Below are 18,895 nucleotides of genomic sequence, written 5' to 3' on the forward strand. Positions count from 1 at the left end.
AATTAATCTATAGATTACTTGGTCCAACCGCCAATAAACTTGATTTCAACCGAAGAAACTTTCTAAGCCTCCCAGGTTCTCAAATTGCACTAGTTGATTGGCAGTCTTGAAACACTTGATGCAAGCTCCTCCTCCTTGTTGAAATTAGGAAATTGGAATAAAAATAAAATTGAAAAAACATTAAAAGAGCTAAGAATACGAGAGTATATAGATTGTAGAGAGTAATAGAGTATGAGAGTATATAAAATAGTATGAGAGGTGTTGCGGTGAGAATGAGGAAGGGTAGGGGTATTTATAGGAGTTGGGGGATTAATTTAACCAAAATACCCTCCAAAACTAATAGTTTATCGCGGTTGGGTGAGGTATTTTGGTTATTTTTGGGGGTTATATGTTATTTGACTTAAATACCCACTAAACTAGCTGTTATATAACTATTAGGGGCATTTAAGTCATTTCCTATTATAAAAAATACACAAATACCCCTAGTGACAGTTATATCTGTTGAGGGTATTTTAGTCAGAATACCCAAAAAGGCAAATATAGCCATTGCCCCCCTCCAACGGCTATATTCTCGCATGCCGCACAGGGCCGATATCAAGGATGTGCCATGCTGACCTGCATATTGTGCCTCTGGGCCATGCTGGGCCATGCCATTCGAGTGGGCCATGCCTTGGAGGCCCAGTCCCTCCACAACCTAGGCCCGGCATGGCCCAGATTCCCATGCCATGCCTTGGCCTGACACGGAATTGTGGTGATCGTGTCATGCCAAACACGGCCCTTGCTGTGCTGGGCCGTGCTGAGTCCACCACCGGCCCAGCTCACATTACAGCTCTACCTAAAGTCTAAACCGCTAAATCTAAAATGACTTTGGTAGACCAATGTTTTCAAAACCGGATCGGACCGAAAGGTTGGACCAGAAAAATTGAGAACTGATCACCTGACCAGCTCTGTTTTATCCCAAAATCGCTATTTGGCAAAAAACCATTGATTTGGTCAACGAATTACTGACTCACACAAAACGGTTTTTGACCATTTTTTGGGGTTTTTCAAAATTTTAATTTTATCAGAGCGGGCCATCTGTTCGAACCGCACGATCGGACCATTTGACTCAGGAACCGGATCCAGAACGGTTCCCTGTCCAATCCGATTTTAAAAACATTGGGTGGGACACATGTCTAACGGGATAGGACCGTTGGAGCTCAGTATTTTCTCTTTGGCACCAATGTGTTTCACGAGTGCTCTGTTTCACCAACTTGCTATGTCAGAAAAAATGGAAAGTTGCCATTTTTTAAGAAAAACATTGCTGCAATGATTAGCTTTAGGAATTGCCGTAGGGGAATTTTTCAAACATCAAATCAACATATCTTGAATCACCGGAGTATAAACAAATGAAAGACAAACAAAAATTTAAATATGAATTATAAATGGATCAACCAAACCCTTGGATCAAATACAATCTTCGGAATAAGTTTTAAGAGAAATAAAAGAGGAACATGAATGGAGTAATCAAGAGTCAAGACTCTCCATGGCTAGCTGAAGAACAAGAAGAAAATGTCCCCCGTGAAATCACATTGACAAGTATCCTACTAAAATGGGAAGGACAAACTGTAATACACTTATGCAGGAGAATCAATTATAGTACTATTAAAAAAGGGCAGCAGTGCAGAACAAAGCCGTCCTAACCAAATCAAGGCAGGATTAATTGCTTTCAAGTTTAACCCAATTTTTGTACGAGTTCAAGCAGTTATCTCCACCCAGTACCAGGCTACTAGCGTTGCGGGTGTCGAAGATCCCGGTCACCCTAAGCTTGACATGACCATATCAGTTCTTATTTTTTTGGTAATAAAATTACATCAGTTCATCACTGCTTAGTTTGATCTCCAGCCTAGGAGGACAAAAAATCTTGGGATGTTAATGCATTTCATAAATTGCAAACACTATCCTCAAAAATGTAACTAGTTATTACATGAGTTCATATATTCAGTAACTTCTGGACCTCTTGATTCAAGTCAACTGGAAGTCTCCTACAAAGGAGACTGACGTACAAGTTCAAAGAGCATGGATAAAAGGGTTCTGCAGTGTAGATATGATCAGTGGTCGATGCAAATCCTTCTCTTAGGGGCTCAGCAATTCAGCAGTCAGACTATTCATCCTGCTCTCTGCTACAATCACAATTTGAGGCTCTGCCGTGGTCCCAAGTGGTGAGAAATTTGCGTACAGAAAAGACCATCTATTACAGTTGTTGGAAATTAGAACGCGAAAATTGTCGGACTTGGACAGCTAAACAGTGAAAATGACTGTCAAAAAAATGTAGCTATACATATTTTCCTCTGTACTTTGGCTTTGACTCTTTATTTAACTGGGAATCCTCAGCAAAACCAGTTTGAGTATCAGCAGGGCTGAATACAGCAGAACGAAGATTACCATCTTCTAACCACTTCAGATGGTTTTCCTTGAACTCCAGATGCTTCTTCTTAGCTGATTCTGCAACTTCTTCACTATATGGTCCTGTCTTCACCATTGTCAGTAAGACCCTACTGTAGCGTAGGCTAAGGATCTGTTCGGAGGAAGCAATCAAGGTGAAACATGGGTGCTCTGGGTAATGGGTATCAGTGGAACCATCTTCTCTTAGCACAGGATAGAAGAAGACAAGCCTCCCACCCATAACTAGCATCCGAGCAGCAAGGTCCAACAAATCATGCATGCACTCAACTAAGCTGTAGGGGGCAGTTGATGGTATATGGTCTGACCTCTTGTCATCAGGAACAGTATACGGACCCACAGCACCCTTTAGTAGCTTCCGGCCACCAGATTTACGTCCTCCAGCACGAACTCCGTATGGAGGGTCACAGATTATAGCATCGAAAACCTTGTCAAGAAGAACATTAAGCATAAATAGTATCATCTTAACTTGCAGCTAGAAAAAAGGGAAAAAAAAAAAAAACAGTATTATCTTAACATCAACAAGAAGAAATAACCAAATAAGCAAACATGTAAAACAGTAAGAAATACAGCAGCTACAACAATACAACATTAATAATTCAACTTCAGCATGCATGTATCTATAGAACTTGTAAATGTATGTTTCTATTCGCTCCCATTTCTGAATTGCAGATCTTCCCTCAAAAGTAGCACTTGCCCAATCATAAAAGAAATATTTTTCTACTATCTTGACAACTTTATGCTTCCATGCCGGAGAACATGGAAATCTTTCCTAGTTGATGCTATCCTAGCCTTCGTAGAATCATGCTCTTATTTCAATTGATATACATATTTGTTCTTCATTTCAGTAGACCCATCATCTGGCAATAGTTGGTCCTAAATATCTATAATTGTTTACTAGCATCTTGTTTTTAAACATATCAGGGCTCCCAAGTAACAGCAGCCATATGCAGAACTGACAAAGGGTGCCAAACAGATTCCAAATTAACATAATGATTGGTTGAGCTTCTCGGAATCTTGTTCCCTCTGTTGGGTTGGGATATGTGGGGAATTCCAAGGTATTTCCATTAATGATTTGCTTAGGGAGCGGCAGGTGGTGACAACAAAGGATGGTTGAATGGTTCCCTCCTGACACAAAGGTGTTCAAACTCAACTTTGATAGCTGCGGCCTTGTAAACCCAGGGGCCTCGGGTATGGGGGATTTATTAGAGATCATGTTGGCAATATCATACTAAGTTTTTCAGGTCCGGTATGTCGAGGAAATTCCTTAAAAGCTGAACTTCTGGCTTTAGTTCAAGGATTAAAGTTGTTGGCTAGGCAGGAAATGAGAAACGTGGAAGTAGACGTTGACTGTCAAATGGTCTGAAGATGGATGACAATCCAAGGTCATATCCATGGAAATTCAGAACTCTAGTAGACTGGCTCAATCTCTAGGTGTTGCCTTGAATGTCTCATTCAAGCGGGTGCCTAGGAGTGTCAACATGCTGGCTGATTCTTTGGCCAAGGCTGGGGTTGTTAAGGACTGTTTAGATTGGGGATGCCCAGGACTAGCTTGTAATATGTAATATGCAATCTGGATGTTGTTATTTGTAATAGTTTTTGCTTTATTTTACTTGTGGCAAAGTTCCTGTTGGGATCAACCAGCTGCATAGTTTTGTGTGCAGTTTGGCTTTTAATAAAATACATCCTGTTACTTATAAAAAAGGTGGCAATCCCTCCATCTGGAAGTCAATTATAGGAATTAGCATGTATATGTGGATTTCCTAATTGGCCAACTAGGGAACCCATCAACCCAACTAGACAACCCCACCTATTTCTTCCATAGTTTTCAAGGCGCCAACGTGAGGCTAGGCGATAGGGGGACGTTTTGTTGCCTAGTCGCCTAGGTGATGGATTTTTTTTAAGTAAAAACCACATATCCTAGGGTAGTTCCCTAGGTTTCATAAGCATCTTTCTTTAATAACTATCCATAATTTTCATAAGAAAATTATAAACTTCATGTTTAAGTTTAAAAAATCAACATATTTATGAGAAGAAAAAGAAGAAAGAAAAGAAAACTCAAAAGATATATGGGCTGAACCCCTATTTTTGTTATAGGAAAAGAAGAAAAGAAAAGGCGGAAGAAGAAGAAGAAGAAGATGATGATGATGATGTGGAAGAAGAAATATTAAACAAAATTTTAAGTTCTTCCCATACTAATTGGTTCAGACTTTGAAGTCATTGAGGGTTCAATACAGCAGTTAGCAATGTTTGTGTTGATTAAACCCTAACAAATAAGAAAATAATAAAAAGAAATTAGTTTATAAACACAAAAAATGAATATTTTTGTTTAATAATGTCTATTTTATAATTATAATCTAAAACAAATAACAATATAAAAGTATTTTATTACACATTATACAAAACTGCTTGGCAATTGGGTGAGGTGCTCCAAGGGTGCCTTCTCACCTAGGCGTCACCTATGATTTCTGCTATTTGGAGGAATCACGTGAGCAACCCAAACCATCCATTGGATAGGGGACCTTTTGGGTAGCCATATTATCAACCCACCAGTCCACGTCCACCTATACCCTACCTTGTTTGAAGTTCTTAGGCCATCCAAAACTTGAATATCCTAATCCAAGAGCATCCCCAAAGAAAGGTTAATTTGGCCAAGTACTAAGGGGTTTAAAGTTAAAATATATGTACATAAGTCAGTGTTACATATAGGGAGTGGATTGTTTGTCCTGACATTTAGTGAGATTCCGTAAATAACCCAGGATTCTTCCACATGGAAACATAGTCTCGGTTCAAAAGGAGTCTCCTTATTCCTTGTTTCACCATTTATGCATGGAAAAAGATTAGTCCAAACTTCATTACCAAGAATTGAAAATTAAGGGTCTGAATTCTAACAATATATACTTGTAGTAAAAGCTCTAAACATTTATGTTTGCTACTAAAATTTTAAAGGAAAATGGCATTAGTTGTGTACATTAGCTATTTATTTATGTCAAAGAAGGGAAAATGTTAGAAGTGTCCCTCAAGGATTAATGAAGTGCCAGAATCCAATGCATGTCCCAACTCCCAACTTAGACACTTATCCATCTGGGAGAATCCATGGAACACTAATTATTTAGCACAATGCTCTAACTAATTGAGCTAATAGTTTTTTTTGAAATGTCATATTTCTTTGAATGTTTAGATTTGCAATATTATTATACATTAAGCTTTGCTTTTCTTTTTCAAAGTGGCACTTCACTTCATTCAGGTGTGTGCCACGGTTTGCATCTCATGCCTCAGGCCTTAGGAACCCCTTGCACTTTAGTAGTACTTCTCACTTTTAAAAAACTGATCTATCCAACATTCATCCTGTAGGGACACTTTGCAATGGAAATGTGTACAGCTCCATTCATAGAGACCCCTATACCCTATTGTGTATGGCAATGTCTCTTTGACTAACAGCTTAAAATAATATTTTCAAATATATAAACAAAAGGAAAGGGAATTTTCTTTTGCCTGCACATGGTAGGCTTCCATTACACTGATCATATGTAGACACATCTTATGAACCTAACATAAATATTTTCATTTTTTCCGTTTTGCTCAACATTTATCCATTGCTAAACCGTTCTTTTAGCTCCTGCTTGAATGGATTTAAAATATCTATAGCAGTAAGAGAACAACCTCTGCCTATACAAAATCAAGATATCCATCCTTTTGTTACTACCAAAAAGGGAAATGCCTTTGATGTTTCTGTTAGTTGGTCCAACCAACTTTAGGTTAGTTTAATTTGATGTGATGATTAGAAAATATTGGACAACAATCTAACACAAGTAAACTAGTTGAGGACTGTCCAAATAGATCTAAACTAGTTAGAATTTGATGCAACACAACGTATAAAAAGGACACCAACAATGACTAGAACAAGTAGGATCCTGAAAATTTGATATTACAAGGTAAAAAGCATGTACATGTCTCTGAAGTTACAACCAATAAAAACTTTCAGACACTACTTGAAATGTTAATGTCAAATTCATATTCATCGGCAAACCAGACATAGGATAAAACCACAATATGAAAAGTTATATAAATAAGCAACCAAAGAGCATAGGAGCTTACCTCTCTTAATCCTGTACGCCAGGGAGGAAGGTTATTATCTGCCCTGAGCAGTGAAATTGGCATTGCTAAGCCATACTGCAAAAAATTAAAACATGAGTAACTATTCCCTTCAAGTAATTTATTAGAACATCCACAAAACTGATATTAAAAATAAATTAATTGGAAAATAATTTCCAGCAAGAGGGAAATGACAGAAAACACCAAAATATATGTAGCAAAGAACCGTTGAACACTGGCCAGGTTTGAACATCCCAACCAGTTCCCACAACCCACCCAGGTTACTAAATCGATGGAAATCTTAAAACGCAAATGGGAAGACTTGAACTCATGACCTTTTGGTTAATTTATGTTGACTTGTTACCATTGATCCATCTTGTCATTTGCATTCGTGTTCATATATATATAGATATAGATATAGATATAGATATATATATATATATATATATATATATATATATATATTAGAGAGAGAGAGAGAGAGAGAGAGAGAGAGATGATGATGATGATGCTTGTGATCAAACTGTTTGACCTATGACCCAGCAAGGATCCAGATTTGTGTCTGGTCCAAGTCTTACAACAACATTGGGGCTTAGGATAACCTTAAATCAAGCCCAACTTGCCCCGACTTGCACCACTATTAAATAGTTGTCCATATTCATGCATGAACAAAAATCTAGATCCAGAAGTTACCTGCTTAAAATTGCTCCAAACATTACAGTCAGGGCCTCGCCCATCACGTACCACTCTTATGTCAATATCAGCACCCTGCAAATGATGGAAAACTGAACCCAGTTAAAGAGAACTGAGATACAATAGTTCACAGAAGTTCCTAGGAAAAAGTCTACACCACAGATAAGGGAATCATTTAAAAAATATTGACAAGAAGATCAAAGTACAGACCATTGTCATCGCTCCAAAGTGTGCAGCAGCAATAAGAATACTGCCAGTGCCAACAAAAGGATCATAAACAAGTTTCCCTGGCATGGCCAAGCCTTGGTTGGCCATAAGAAAAGCCATTTCTGCGTCCATAGCAGTAGGACCTAAGTAATTGCGGCTTTTTAGTTGGTAGGTTGGCAAAAGCTTCCTATCTGCAGCTCCAACCTCTCGACCAAAATAGATCCTCCTCTGGACAACTGGTGGAAGCCCATTATTAGATCCATAGTCGTCAGTTTCTATCAGCCAGAATTTGTGATCTGGATTTCGTAGATTAACTTTACCCTGCAAATACTCATTTTCAGGAGCAGGACTAAGATGTGAGACAAAACCATGGAGGCATCACACTTTGCAGTCTTTCAAGTTGGAGTCATTTGATTTGCAAAGAGATACCAAGCTTATGCATCATAGCCCAGGTGCAATCTCATTGTGAAAACCAAAGCATCAAGAAAACAACAACTTTATGAACTTTATATTCTTAGATCTCAGGGGCCATTGATAACAGACTGAAGTGGCATTGTTTTGTCTTTTAGTGAATAAAATATTTGAGGGTATGGCATTCAACTCAACTTCAGTCATTAAATAGCTCACAAGCCCCTTAATAACTTAGTTTCTAAAAGACAAGATAGTTAAATCATTCACTTCAGCCATTTCATCTGCTATCAAATAGCCCCTAAAAGAAATCCACTATAACTAAGGTTCATTTGAAAAGTGCCTATTATAATATACCAAATGCAATTAGCAGCTATAACATAATGAAGTTTCTAGAATGGTGTTGAGATATGCATGTATAAGCAGTTAATCACAAAAAAAAACGAACCTTGAATGGTATATAAGTAAGCCCTTGAATACGTTTGTTTTGCTCTTGAAAGGTCATCACCTTGCCAAAGCTGTCGACAATTATCTTAAATGTGCTTTCTGATGCCAAGTATGGCAGCTTGCGCTCATCTGGATAGCCTTTTATTGCCTCTTCCAATTCTTCATAACTATTGCCTTGTCCCCAAAGTTCATAGATTCCCTTCACTAATATACCTGTTAGTTGTAAACAGGGATTTAGATTATTTCCATTTATCTAGGGAAAATTGCTTGGATGTACCAACAAGTCCATTTATCTAAATATTACCCTATTTTTTATTCATCTACCCCCACCCCCAGTTCCTCAGCTGCCTAAGAAAAATGCAAATGCATATCCATTAGTGAGTCTCTGACTCTTTTAATCTTAGAAAGTAAAACAAGATCAAAGTTTGTTTATGATCCAAGAGTCTAAATATTTGATTACTGAGTTCTTCTAGAACCAACATATAGTAATGGAATGGATCTTCCAAATTATTTTACTTTGGTAGAAAATGTTTACAAAATCAACCTATGTATGATCCATTATCATCCAAGTGATCTGCTTCCATCTGGATAGATAATAGAACTTGACCCTAGGTGCCTCCTAATGGAGGGAAAATCAAGATAAATTTTGATGGGTGTAACATTGGTAAACCAGGTCCCCCGAGGGAAACTAATGTGCTCACAGATAACGTAGGCAATATTCTGTTGGACTATTATGAAGGGATGAGAGATCCATCATATGGATAGCCGAACCTTGCAGGTAGGTTGGGCGAATTTTCAAAAATTTCTCTCTCTCCCATGTGGGAATCACATTCCCTATTTTAGAAAACTGCATTTTCAATGATCAATCTTGAACCCAAACCGAACAAAATCTGAAACCAAAAGGTAGGAGAGGGATATACCTGATACGAAGTAATAGTAACCCCCTAACGAAGGTGTTCACGCCCAAGGAGAATACAAAAAACTGTTCCCACTAAAGATGGCACAACGTAGGGTGGAGCAGAATCAGTTGGGTGGTTCTTCAGCAGGAACTCGATGAAAGGCACGTGAGCACGACTTTTGATTATCTTTATTCCAAAAGATAATATCAAGAACTCTTCTTGATCGCTCTTACAGGTGGAGATCGAACTGGTAATGGTGGCAATAGTGGGAGAAGGCAAGAGTAGAAGATGGCGTCAGTCCAACTATATGTTGTCTTCTCTCTTGAATCAGTAAGTTGAAAGATGATTTGGGGTTCGCCCTTCTCCTCTATTTATAGCATTAAAGAGAAGTTCTCCTAATCCCATTAGGAGTTTCCTAAAACAAATCTTGTATTTGGATCTGGACTCTCTTTAAGAGATATGGATAATCCCCTATCTTATCTACAGATAAAGATCAACCCTCCTAATCTAATTAGGAGTTTCTTGATCCAAATCTCTATTTGGATCTGGACTCTTTGAGTGGATAAGGATAATTCCTTGTCCTATCCGCTAATCTAAATCCCAAAACTGCCCCTCTTTAATTAATCTCATTAAGCCAATTCGAATTGGGCTTTAGGCCCATTTAAGTCTATGTGCTCACTTATCCTCTAAACTGTTGTCCAATTGGATATCCTTGTATGGCATGGGATTCAAACATTGATCTACACATCAGCCACATGGGTTCAGCCCAGCCTCTTTGACAAGGTCTGGCTGAATTCATTGTAGGAGACAGTGAACCCCTGAGCCCATCACTATGGGCTCTTAATAGGCCCAACATTTACACTAAATGGTCATTGGATCAAACCACCTTATAAAAACCCAAGGACTATAGGCAGATGCAAGATTAGCCCATCAGGTATCACCCTCAATGGTCTTACACTTAACCTCTCAGCCCATAATGATCAAATACTGTCCAACAAGAGAAGACATTTCCCTCGACTGCAAGGTACAGTGTTGCACTCTCTACTCACATGGATCCCGGGAATTAAAACATTTTTCAAACATTTTGAAACCATAATATATATATGTACATCTCTATATAAATATATTTTGCAAAACAATTTTCAACGGTTGAAATCAACTGCCGGCAGTTTTGGTTTCCATTAGAGAGAGTGCATCCCCGATCATTCACTTTGTCCGACAAAGGGGCTGGTCTTGTCACTATGATCACCCATTAAGATGAATTCTCGGACTGTCCCAACATACCTAGGTTTGGACCCCTCTAAGGATCTCACTAATTGACATATCAAAGACAGCCAAATCCGACACCTAGTGCAGTATAATAATCGAGTTTAGGGGTCAAGTGTAACATTCCAGTTTTACCCATCTATCTCTAAGGTCTAGGGTAATACTGGAATTCTAGTCCGGTTCAGGGTTTCAAGAAAAACCCACACTGCATTTATCTCAGGTCTCACCCTAGCAGCTGAGACAAACCACCCCAACCAACATCAATGTCAGCCTTGACAAGATAAATCTCCTCAGATCTATCTAACGGCTGTGAAGATTCTAAACTAACACGAGTCTCATATATGTCCAGTTTAAGGGTATTACATAAAAACACACCACAATAAGATGAATCAAATATATACTTTATTCATTTACATTAAATGTCATAATATACATCATTATTATCAGACGTCTAACCCTCATTGAGAGAAGAGCTTACGCTAATCAACTAGGCAAACAGTTTTTTAGAGCATAAAATACATGTCTGTAAAAATTTCTAGGCTTTTATTCTTATATTGCTTTTTTTCTCTCAAAAAAAAATCTTATATTGCTTTTATTTACAAGTTTGTTAACGGGTTAGGAAAACAGTTAAACTTCCATGTGAGAGTAGGAGATTTCTACTTATCGAGATATAGTAGATCTAAATGATATTAAGAATTCTAGCGTAAACTGATTCTCAAAATGACCAGAAACTCGTTTCCCATTCAAACACAAGTTTCTCGAAAATTGCGTTTATGGCATTTCCAATTTCCGTTTAGAATATCATTCCTCCTAAACAAGTTTACCATCTGGTTTAGAAGACAATCAGAAAAAAAAACTAGAACTCATGAATTGCAAATACATAGACAAATGAATAAGAATAAGAGAAGCTCACTTCGATTGGCGATGCTTCTCACAATGTCCTCGGAAGGTAGATTGACGAAATGGAAAGGAGAATCAGGGTGGTGGCTCTCAGGAAGCTTCCATTCCAAAGACCGGTGACTGATTTCATTGTCTTCTCCAAAGGCACCAAAAAGCTCTGCTAGAGCTTCAACTTCAGGTCTCCTGTAATCCAACAACCTGTGGTAGAACACGCACAGATACCACATCTTAAATTTTCTGCTCACAGACAAAACTCTCTCTCTCTCTCTCTTCCGTTTTCTCGCTTGAAATTAATGGTGGTAGTGATGAAGGTGCCAACGCTGGCGGCGGCGGAACCGGCGGTGCAGTGGTGACGGGGAAGAAGAGGGATAAAAACCCAAAACCCTTGTAAGTCTAGTCGTTTTGGCGCTCGTTGGAGAACGTTATAGTCAGTTTGGGCGCAGTAGTGGATTGTGACAGGGTAACGTGGACGCTCTGCCCAAGATTTGGCCCCAATTTGATCCTCCTTCAATTGGATCAGGATTTTGACATTTGGGGAAATGGTCAAAGAAGAGTTGTGCTGATTAGACGGTCTTTCGAAAGGATGCTTTGGTCATAAGCCAGCCAGGCACATTAGGGCTGTGCCTGTTTGATTCACGGGAATTGTTCTGTAATCATAACCACTCCGATTCCAATTGTTTGTGATCACGATTTAGCAGTTCCCTACTAATTAATGACTCAGAAGTTAAGCTAGAGAATTCCTCACTAGAAGGTGACTCAAATGTTGAGCTGAGTAAGGACGAGCTAGAAGATAGTTTGGATGTTGAGCTATATAACAGAGAATTGTGTAATTTTCTGGGAGACCCGTAGTGAAGTAATATTAAAGTGCCTAGGTTTCTTTATCTGGGGTGGTTATTCCGATGTTTAAGTCAACAAATTGGAGATTTTTGAGAGAGCTAAAAGTAAGAGAGATAGAGAGATGCGAGAATTAAATTGCGCATGTACCTTATGAGGTTGTGGCCAATATATAGGCATTGTTTGGCATGGGCTTCATGCACGATGTCCGAGATCTCTGGGAGGTTGTGGCTAGTCAAGCCAAAGTCTTCGGAGGTAGTGGCACACGTAGACTAGGCTTTATGCCTCCGAAACATTTGATGTAAGAGCTAACTTCCGAAAGACTTGGGAGTGATAGGATTCACAAATGGAGGAGGTCAATGAGCACGTCTCGCAGGTCGCCACCTACACCTCAATCGAGTCGACAAGTCCTCAAGGAAGGTCACTTCTCGCGCCAAGGTCACTTGGACCAATAACAACGAGGTACCACAGGTCGGCCCTAAACAAGATGTTCCTAGCCACCTTACCGAGGTGCCCAAGTTGTAAATGAGATCGCCAACGTGGTGTCGGGGTGTAGCCCAACTGTTCTGAGATGCCACATGTCACAATATCATTGGAGGGCCAAATCTGCCCTCATCAATTTGATTGGATGAAATCCGAATTCTACTCCCATTTCGTGTGAAATGATATTCCATATTCCCTCGTTTTAGGCAATGGATATTTTTCTCTCCATCCTTTGAGAATTAAATCTCATTTCAGCTGATTTCAATTCCCATTCTAATTCCTGGCCAAAAAGAGATTGGGAATAGACGATTCCAATTCTGACTGCAATCAAATGAGCCCTTAAGCATCAACATATTTGGTGAGGATGATGAGGGAGCATTATCATCTTTATGACTGCAAATGGATCGGATTGCAAATTTGATTTTTATATTCCAATTCAAAATGTGATCTTATCAATTGGATTTAGTTGGGATTCAGATTCAATTTGAATTGGAGTAATAAATAAATTAAACTAAAAATGATCAAATTATTACACAGTAATAATATAATGAAGTGCTACAAATGCTTTTGATATTAATTTTATGAAAAAAATCAATTAAAAATTACTTATATGAACCTTGAATATATGGGAAATTTAATATAAACACAGCATTCAAATCAGCTTTACCCGTAGACACAATAACTATACATCAGCATTTATATTTGATTACAACTAACAATTAAGCACATGTGTTGCATTGTACATGAGAAATTTTTCTTTATATTAATTACTTGAATTTTAAGTATACTATAGTTAAGATAGAAATTGAAAATTAACAAAAGTAACAATATGATTAAAAATAAACTTAAATGCTTATAGTAAATAACAATTATTATTATTACTATTAAATTTTGCATTGCATTTTTATTTCATAAAATGAATATATAACATCAGAAATGTTCTCAATTGTTTTCGACAAAAATCCATAAATTTTCATTTTTGGTGTTTCTATCTTCTCTTAAATATTTATTATTCAATTTATGGCATCATGGGTTTCTTCGAAAAGTTGGATGATTAGTTTTAAATTAAGGAAAATTGTAGTTGGAGCCGACTTTACATTTAAAATTAGGCTACAAGTTGGCACATAAACCAACAAAACTCTAACAATCGACTCTATATTTCAAATTATAAAAACCCTCGCCATGTCATCGGAGACTTATACCAAAATTGCCCTTTAATGATGGGTGATTGGAAAATAAAAAAAGGGGGCTTTAGTTTTTCTCTCTCTCACTTTCACTCTCACTCACTCACTCTCTCACTCTTGCAGTCATCTTTATCTACTCAACGACTAAGTGATTTGAAAATAAATAAAAATGGTTTTTAGTTTTGTACTTATCGTTCTCTATATCAATTCCCTCATTCTATCTCTACTTATCGTTCTCCCTCAATCTCTCTCAATCTCTTTCTTAGTCAATCTCTCATTCTCCCTTAATTTCTAACATTCTCTTTCAATTTCTCTCCCACTCCCTCTCTCATTCTTTTTTTATTTTCTTATATACTCATATGGTATTAATTAGATTGTATAAAAGAACATGAGATATACTTCGTATGGTTAAAAAAATCAATATACTTATTTGATAAACATTCACAAGAAACTCTTGGTTATGGAATTTACACCAACTAGAGAATAATAGAGATTGAGGGTGAATGAGATATTAACCAAGAGGGAGAGTGAGGGAGAAAAATAAGAGAGATTGAGGAAGAATGATAGAGAGAGAAAGAGAGAGAAGTTTTGATTTGGCTATAGACCAAACCTAGAAGATTTGGAGAGACAAAGGGAGCGAGATAACAAGAGATGACTATGAGAGTGAGGGAGAAGGGAGGGAGATCTAAATACAAAAGGAGTGGGAGAGAAACTGAAAACCTATTTTCAGTATAGGCTTTTTGCTATGTCCAACATGGACTAAGAGTCTCATGTTGGAAACAACCACATAAGCCTCTAATAACATGGTTGGGGTTTTTATAATTTGAAATGTAGTAACAATTGTTAGAGTTTTGTTGGTTTTTGTACCAACCTACAACCTAATTTTAAATGTACAATCGACTTTAACTATAAATTCCCCTTTAAATTATATATTTCATTTACATTATATAAAATGTTTTTTACTTAGTACACTTAATTTTTGTTTGCCTATGGTATCACTTGACTCAATACATTTCTATCATTGATAAAATTATTTCTTATGTATAAAACTTATTTTTGTTCAATATAATGAATGCATAATATTAGAGATATACCCAATATTTTATTTTTTATAAATATATAACATTAGATATGTGTCCAAATTTTTCTTTTTTTATTTTTATTTTTGTGACTCTTTGTATTTTCTATTATTAAAAATTTTATTATTTGATTATGACATCATTTCATTTATAGGTAGATTTCAAATTTGGCATTCCATTTTCATCATTAATAAAAATACTTCTTACATTTCATATTTATTTATTTTAATTTTTTTTATTTAATTATAACATTATTTATTAATCCATTTGACCCCAAATGGTCGAATTGTTTGCCCACCACCAGGAGGGAAGAAAATGATTTTGTTTTCAAATTACTTTTCTAAATATTTATTTTATACTATTAAAATAAATATTATGTATTTAATTACAAGAATTTAATGATGTGAAAAATATATCTTAAATATAGGATTTAATTGAGAGAACAGGAAAATATTTTTATTTCCAATTGATTTTAAATCTTACATTCTATTTCCATCATTGATAAAAACATTTCTTATTTATCATACTTATTATTGTTTAATATGTATATTAAAAATGTTCCCAATTTTTTTAGTTTCTATTTTTTCATCTTATATATTTTTTTTTATTTTATTATTTAATCGTGGCAACATGGATTGACCCATTTGACCCAAAATGGTTTAATTTCTTACCATCACCTAGATGAAAACACTATTTTTGCTAGGTAAACTTATTAAAAGTATAAGATTTTATGTTATTGGAATTATTAATTTATTAAGTATGAATTTAATTAATAGAACTTAATGATGAGAAGAAATAAAAATGACTTAAATGTATAATTCAATGAACATGAAAGCAAGTTAATAACTTAAATGTTGGATTTAATGAGAGAGAATTGAAAGCAATGAATATCTTAAAATTACCTCTCTTAAAATCATTTAATATCAAGAACCGATTACCCTATTTGCCCTCATTTTTATCAATAAATTTAAATATAGAGGGGTAAATTTTATCCTTAGAAAATTCTAGAAATATTTTTTAGGCCATTCCATATCTTGTATCCTTCCTTCACACTACTAATTCATCTTAGTCTTAGTGATTGTCCTTCAAATGTTCCCAAATGACCCAACAAAAGAAATAAAATAAGAATGGAAGAAAGAAAGGTTTTTTAGATGATGAGAAAATTAACTTTAAAAAAGAGTAGAAATTGTAACATTTGGTTTCTACTCTAGCATGCTATATAAGCTTCTATATGTGCCCTCCTATATAAGCTTCTATATGTCCAAGGTAAGAACATTGAGACCCACCATGATAGGTCCAACATTAAACAATAGTTGAACAGAAAATCAGCACATTCAAATGAGAGGGTAATTTGGGACATCCCAATTTTAGGCTACATTTGGGTTCCTTCAAAAGGACTTGTCTCCTTTTAATTTTGTAGTTGAAATGCCCCTATGAACAATGAGTTTTTAATTGAAAAAGAGAGATTGTAAATCCTTAAAATAAGGAATTCCAAATGCAGCTTTAGAGTTATACATGATATACAATGACCCGGTTAGTATGCCACTATCTAAACCTTGAGTTTGATCATCTAGGTGATTACGACAATAAAACAGATTTTGATCTTCTATGTATGTAGTTGCAAAGATGTAAGTTGATCATAACCATAGATTTAATGCACAAGTCCTAGGATTTATTGTCCCTCATGCTCATATACAATTTCGGGTAGATCCTCATGGTTGGGGCATGGGGTGCTAATTACAATCATTTGCAAAACAGTCATCACGCGACTATTTTGAATGCATTAAGAGACATATACATAACATAAATGAATTATGGAATAATAAGATTTTGCATGTCTCTCACATGGGTGTGGGAAACACTCCCTCTTGAGGTTAGGAAAGTTAGTAGGTTGGGTTAAGTGGTAAATCCACACTATTCTAACCTATCGAATTAGGGTCAGATAATGATGGTAATAATGTATTCAATTTTTTTTTTATAAAATTCATATATATATATATATATATATATATATATATATATATTATTTTATATTTTTCTTCTTATTATTAATTGGATGCAAATTACAAAATCCCAATCCAATTATGTAAACACTTCATATTGAGCTGCAAAGTTTTGTGTATCCTTGACAAGCTTACTTGTTTGGCTGGACTCTTATTTTTGTAATATTTTATCTTTTTAGTGTATATTTTTTTGTTTATTTATTAAAAAATATAAAATTTAAAGAGAGGGAATTCAATGAGGTGAAAAGTAGTAATTCAAATTATATTTTAAACCTTACAACTAAATAGGGATTAAATTTAAAAAAATTGGTATTTTAGTCAAAAGAAAGTTTCACATGTGTCCAATTTTGTCATATGCAGTTATACACTTATTTTTTTAATATAATAAATGTATGATATTATACATGTGTCCAATGTTTTTTGTAAAATTAATTTTTTCATTTTTAAGCTTTTTATATTTTATTAATTTTTATTATTTAATTATGACATTAAAGGTTGACACATTTGACCCAAAAGTTGAACTATTGATCTCTGCTAAATATGAAAATAATTTAATTTTTTGTTAGTTTTATATTATGTATTTAATTTTCATCATCATTAAAAATAATTTTTGCTTATTACACTTTTTTGAATTTGATTAATGAAAATATCATAAATGTGTCTAATTTTTATATATTTTTAAATATAATTTTCTATGTATATATAAATATATATTTATCTAAAAAATTTATTATTTGACTATGACTTCATGGGTTGACCAATTTGATACTAATGGTTGAATTGCTTAGTCATTACTTGGATAAAAAGTGTTTTGTTTTTCAATATGTTTTAAAATATATGGATTGATATTGTTAAAATTATTGGACATGGATCTAATTACTATCATTTATTAGTGAAAAAAGAACTTAAATATAAGATTTAATAAGTGAGAATGGGAGTTAATACTTTAAATATAAGACTTAACGAGAGGGGATAAAATGAGGTGAAAAGCATTGTTGAATTACATTTTCAACCCTCATAATTAGAGATAGACTAAATACATTATGGGCATCCACACCTGAAGGGATAGGAAATCCATCTCATGGACGCCCAAAGATTGTGGATTAAGGGGGCGAATTTCAAAAATTTTTCTCTCCCTTCAATTGGGAATTGAATTCCCTATTTAAAAAATCATATTTTCAAGGATCATTCTTGAACCATAAACTGAACCAGATCTGAACCAAAAGGAGTAGGGAGAGATAATACCTGATACAGAGAAGTAGTATCTCTCAATGGAGGTGTTCACGCCCAAAAAAGGATCTAAAATCTGCTCCCACTGAAGATGGCGCAATGCAGGGTGGAGCGGAATCAACAGTGTTCTTCCAAAAGAATTTGAACCTTCTCAAAAATCACCTAGATGGCTTGTGAATACAATTCCCACCAATCTTTTCTCCAAAAGATTGGTATCAAGATCCAACCTTGATTTCTCCCAAGAACTGGAGATCAAACTGCTATAAGCGGCGGCTGCAGGAAGGAGGTGGCAAGAGAGTATTTGCAGGGTGCAGATTCTCTCTTCAGTGATTTCAGCTCTGAAAACAAGACTATTTATTGCTTGCTTGTGATGTGTAAAGGCTGCCACCCCCTCTTCCTTTTATAAACTTAAAGGGATCAACTCCTAATCCCATTAGGAGTTGCTAACCCAAAGCATATCTGGATTAGAAGTCCCTTTAAGATAAGGGATAACCCTTATCTTATTTGCAGATTAGATCAGCCATCTCCTAATCTAATTAGAAAGTTTTTAGATCTAAATCTTATTTATATCTTGGACTCTCTAAGTGGATAGAGTGTGGGCCCAATCCTATCAGCTGATCCATCTCAGAATTCGCCCCTTAAGTGACTAATAAAATTAGCCCAGTTCGAAATGGGCTTAAGGCCCATTTAAGGTTATGTATTCCATTAGCCTTCCAAACTGCTGC

The 18,895-nt window shown here is 35.7% G+C and overlaps 1 protein-coding gene across 1 annotated transcript; it reads right to left on the bottom strand.

Annotated features, from left to right (window-relative positions):
• Nucleotides 1–1,903: 1,903 nt before the first annotated feature.
• Nucleotides 1,904–12,137, bottom strand: TRM11 (tRNA modification 11 protein). Its single transcript, XM_088975743.1, has 6 exons — nt 11,371–12,137; nt 8,294–8,505; nt 7,441–7,758; nt 7,231–7,305; nt 6,541–6,615; nt 1,904–2,869 (listed from the first exon to the last, which is right to left on the bottom strand). The coding sequence occupies exons 1-6, from the start codon at nt 11,582–11,584 to the stop codon at nt 2,315–2,317; spliced, it is 1,449 nt and encodes a 482-aa protein (XP_088831869.1). The 5' UTR covers nt 11,585–12,137; the 3' UTR covers nt 1,904–2,314.
• Between the last annotated feature and the right edge of the window lie 6,758 nt (nt 12,138–18,895).

The sequence above is a fragment of the Nelumbo lutea genome, chromosome 1, assembly GCF_056320005.1.
Source record: "Nelumbo lutea isolate HS-2025 chromosome 1, American lotus-T2T, whole genome shotgun sequence".
NCBI classification, from domain to species: domain Eukaryota; kingdom Viridiplantae; phylum Streptophyta; class Magnoliopsida; order Proteales; family Nelumbonaceae; genus Nelumbo; species Nelumbo lutea.

Excerpts from the sequence above, each read along its gene's own strand:
- TRM11 (XM_088975743.1), bottom strand. The coding sequence starts at position 11,584 with ATGTGGTATCTGTGCGTGTTCTACCACAGGTTGTTGGATTACAGGAGA. Across the intron at positions 7,306-7,440 it reads ACTTTGGAGCGATGACAATG|GGTGCTGATATTGACATAAG; the intron begins GTCTGTACTTTG and ends CATCATTTGCAG. Across the intron at positions 6,616-7,230 it reads TTTGGAGCAATTTTAAGCAG|TATGGCTTAGCAATGCCAAT; the intron begins GTAACTTCTGGA and ends AATTTTTTGCAG.